The 4,255-nt window shown below is 28.8% G+C and overlaps 2 protein-coding genes across 2 annotated transcripts in view; both read left to right on the plus strand.

Moving 5' to 3' along the window:
• The window catches only part of LOC111039949, a 3,803-nt gene extending 1,374 nt beyond the window's left edge, over nucleotides 1–2,429 (plus strand). The window contains exon 2 of the mRNA XM_022323623.1: nucleotides 1,800–2,429. Within this exon, the coding sequence (XP_022179315.1) occupies nucleotides 1,800–2,429 (630 nt within the window). The remainder of the gene's footprint in view (nucleotides 1–1,799) is intronic.
• An 823-nt stretch (nucleotides 2,430–3,252) lies between these two features.
• On the plus strand, nucleotides 3,253–3,981 carry LOC111039963. The gene is made up of 2 exons (XM_022323649.1): nucleotides 3,253–3,550; nucleotides 3,650–3,981. Exons 1-2 carry the CDS (start codon nucleotides 3,253–3,255, stop codon nucleotides 3,979–3,981), a joined length of 630 nt encoding a protein of 209 aa, XP_022179341.1.
• The last annotated feature ends 274 nt before the right edge of the window (nucleotides 3,982–4,255 follow it).

Below are 4,255 nucleotides of genomic sequence, written 5' to 3' on the forward strand. Positions count from 1 at the left end.
AAAAAAAAACTAATATAATAATATTAATAACATAACCCTTTGATAGAAAAAACGTTGTTGTTTTTACGCATCGATGCTGCTGCGACAACGTACGGCACGAAGCCAAGAACTAATCACGGCGGCCGTGTTATATTATATTCGCGTAGACGGAGCGGCGGCACGATAACATTTAATTTACATATTATATAACTCACAAGACATTTAAATAGGTACATACAAAAATAAATATTACTACAACAGGTGATAGTGTGTGTGTGTGTGTGTGAGTCCAGCTGTCCTCGCTGCCCGATAATGATATTTAATTCAAAACAATACGATGCATCCACAGTACTATGTTGCGGCGGCAACAGTTAGTATAGTTATTACAATTATCGAAAATATAAACATGAATTTACCGTATAAATAAAACGCACGATAGTGCATTATAGTACGATTTTAAATTTATATTTTATATAATATTTTTTTTATACATAATTTAAATTTAAAGTTATACTATTACTTAATAAGTAAATTATTAAAATAGGTACTTAAGTTTTATATTTTAGATTGATTAAATATTTGATAACAATATAAATGTATAAAATTATGAAAATATTTTTTAAAATGCAAAAATTTTAATAAGAATTTTACACTAAAAAAAAATCAAATAATAATAACAAACAATTGTAGAAGTTTAACAATATGCATCTTGCCACGGTACTTTTCCGTTTGTCTTAAAGTACTCAGCAAATGTATCTCGAATCATTTTAGCTTCGTCTCCTGATTTTCTTGGTATTTTACGAATTGGCACCATAGACGTTATATCATTTTGTTCATTACGCCACGAACCCAGAATCAATTGATCTTCATTTTCAATGTCCAACGTGTCTTTAGGTAAATATTTTGAAGACGATGATCTACTTTTTCGTAAAAAATTATGTAATAAAACACATGTCATTACTATATTTGAAGCTTTTTGTGGTTCAAGTAACATGGGTTTTCTAAGTATCCGAAATACAGATGCCATAATCCCGAACACGTTTTCCACTACCCTGCGAGCGCGTGAGAGTCGATAGTTAAATATTCGTTGTGTACTTCCTTTATTAAAAACGCCTGCGTAAGGTTTCATAATATGGGAACTTAACCCGAAGGCATCATCTGCGACAAACACGTAAGGTATAAATGTTTCCTTTTCAGGCAGTGGTTTATTAGGTGGAAGATTTAATTGATTTTCGTTCAATTTTTTAAAGAACGTTGAATTACGAAAAACACCGCCATCGCTTATACGTCCTTGGCAACCCACATCAGCATATGTAAAACAATAATCAGCATCCACTAAAGCCATTAGTACAACACTAAAAGTGCCTTTGTAATTTATGTACTCTGAACCACTATTCATAGGAGATTGTAAAACGATATGTTTGCCGTCTATGGCCCCAATACAATTTGGAAAATTCCACTTCTCATTGTATTCTTCAGCAATTTTTTGCCAGTCTTTTGGCGTTGAAGGTACCTGGAAATAATTTTTAAATTTAATTATAGAATTTTAATTTTTCATAATAATAATGTATTAAATAAAAGTGTAATTGTTTTGAGATTAATACTCTTAAAATAATATTAAAAACGGTGGACAAGTGGTAGAAGTTGGTTAAATTTAAATTGAATTGTATATCATAGATAATTATACACGAAACATTATTATTAAAATTAGTATTAAAGATTTAGAGAATCTAGGATCTCAAAAAAAGTACGCGATATTTATTAGGGAGTTTAAAATATGAAAATGTAATGTTAACTTATGTTATTTTTGGTTTGATTAGGAATTTATTGATGAACATGATATATTAAATGTAGCCGAAGAAAACATAGAAGATGATGTTATTTTAACAGAATCAACCTTACCGTCTCCAGATTCAGCAGTTTTTAAATCCCCAGCGACCAAAGGAATGAAAAGAAAGAACGTAATTGAAGACTGCATGATGGATGCATACAAAATTATGAAAAATGTCGTTGAAAAACCACAAAAAGATGATTGTTCTTTACATGCAGAACTACTGGCTCGAAAACTTAGAACATTTGATGAGTCTACTCGGGAAATACTCATGCACGAGATCGACGAATTAATTTTCCGTGCAAAATGTGAAACACGAAACCGTACTGTACAATCGCATTTACCTACAATGCAGCTTGGACATCAGTATCCACCATCCTATAATAATTATGCCATACCTCCATATTATAATCATAACACTTCTTTGTCTCCATTGCATTCAAATATGATACATTCTATTAATAATATGTCTCCTACAGTTTCTTCTTTTTCTCCTCATTCATCAGAGAATTCTCGCATAAGTCAACCATCTCCAAATCCAAATCCATCTCAAGCTCCAGAAACTTATTTTACCAATACTGAACAAAATGAAAGCGTGGAAGATAGTTTGTTTATATAAAATAACTAATAAGTAGGTATCATAAGTTTTATTATTTAAAAAAAAGGATATAAAATATTATTTTTATTATTTTTAATACTATTAAAGGAGAAAATGTTTATTATTTTTTTTTTTTAATTTTTATATTTTATTAAATAGAAGTGAAGTTAATAAAAAATATTTTACATTTATTTGATATTTTAGCTCATGAATACATATAATATAATCATGTCAAATATTTTATATTATTTTATATAAAATATTACTTTTGTTATAAACAATATTATGAAGTCAGACAAGTCAGTATTATTTAAAAATATAAAAAGGAGATAATGTATATTATTTTTTTTGAACTTTTTATAATATTTTATTAAATAGGAATAAAGTTGATTACAAATATATTTTACCTTTATTTGATCTTTTAGCTCATGAATCAAAGCGTAACACACCTCATGTACAATATTTGATATAATTTGATTGGAAAATTTGAACAAGTAAGACAAACTAGTAAAACTATCTCCAGTTGCCAAAAATCTAAGAGTAACTGCTAATCTATCTTGAATAGGTATAGCTTTCCTCATGTTTGTGTCTTGTTTTTTAATAATTGGACCAACTTTATTTAGTAGATGTTCAAAGTTCATTGCCGGATATCATCCAGTACGGACGTCGTTTAGTGCGGTCCTACTCTATATGTAATCTCGGTATAAAGGTTATTATAATGTCTACGGAGTGTGCAAAGTGCAGTGAGATTTTTACTCACAGTGAAGACTTGTTAGAATGTTGTAATTGCAAAAACAATTTACATTTTTATTGTGCTGGTGTCACTGAAAGTAGTTTTAAAAAGATGTCACAAAACACTAAAACTAGATTTTCCTGTCAGACTTGTCGAGTCCCAAGCCAAAAATCTGACAAAGTAATTTCAAAAAAACCGGAGGAAAGGATGGAAGAGCTTATTAAGTCAGTTTCTTTTATGAGTTCACAATTTGATGAATTCAACAAAAAACTGGACGCGGCTTTACTGGAAATGAATCACCTACGAACAGAAAATAATAAATTAAAAATTGAAAATACTAGATTAGCAAACGATATACTAGATATAAAACAAAAACTTGATACATTTGAACAAGCGAACATGGGTATCGGTATTGAAATAACGGGCATACCAAAAATGGAAAATGAAAACTGTATTAATACAGTTAAAAAAATTGCTGAAAAATTAAATATTTCTATAACTGTAACAGAAGCTTCAAGATTAAACTCAACTAATAACAAACCGTCAATAATAATTGCAAAACTAGAAACTTCGGAAATGAGAAAAAACCTAATAAAAATAAATAAACTACAGAAACTAAATGCAAACATGCTATCAGAAAATTGGAATAAAGAAAATAAAATCTACATCAATGAACGTTTGACGAAAGAAAAACGTATACTTTACTCAAAAACAAGGGCTGCTGGTAAAGAACGCAACTACAAATTTATATGGATTTCAAATGCAGATATCTTAATAAGAAAGGATGAAAACTCTAAAATAACTCGAATAAGATCAATCAACGACATTGAACGCATGTAACTACTAACTTCAAAACCACGTAAGTCTAATACCTCTTCCAACTTTCCATTCTTACCTATGTTATATTATATACAAACATTTCCTCAATACAATCGTATAGTATTCAAACATAAATCGCTAAATTATATTTTAATCTTACTAACGATGATATCATATTATAACATCCAATATTACTATTCTTTATTAGTTTTGTTAAATATTGCCAATTATTTATATATTTGTTATGTACCTATTAATTTTAAATACTTTAATCTCATAAATTCTGTCATTGTTA

The sequence above is a fragment of the Myzus persicae genome, unplaced genomic scaffold (assembly GCF_001856785.1).
Source record: "Myzus persicae strain clone G006 unplaced genomic scaffold, MPER_G0061.0, whole genome shotgun sequence".
In the NCBI taxonomy this organism is placed as follows: domain Eukaryota; kingdom Metazoa; phylum Arthropoda; class Insecta; order Hemiptera; family Aphididae; genus Myzus; species Myzus persicae.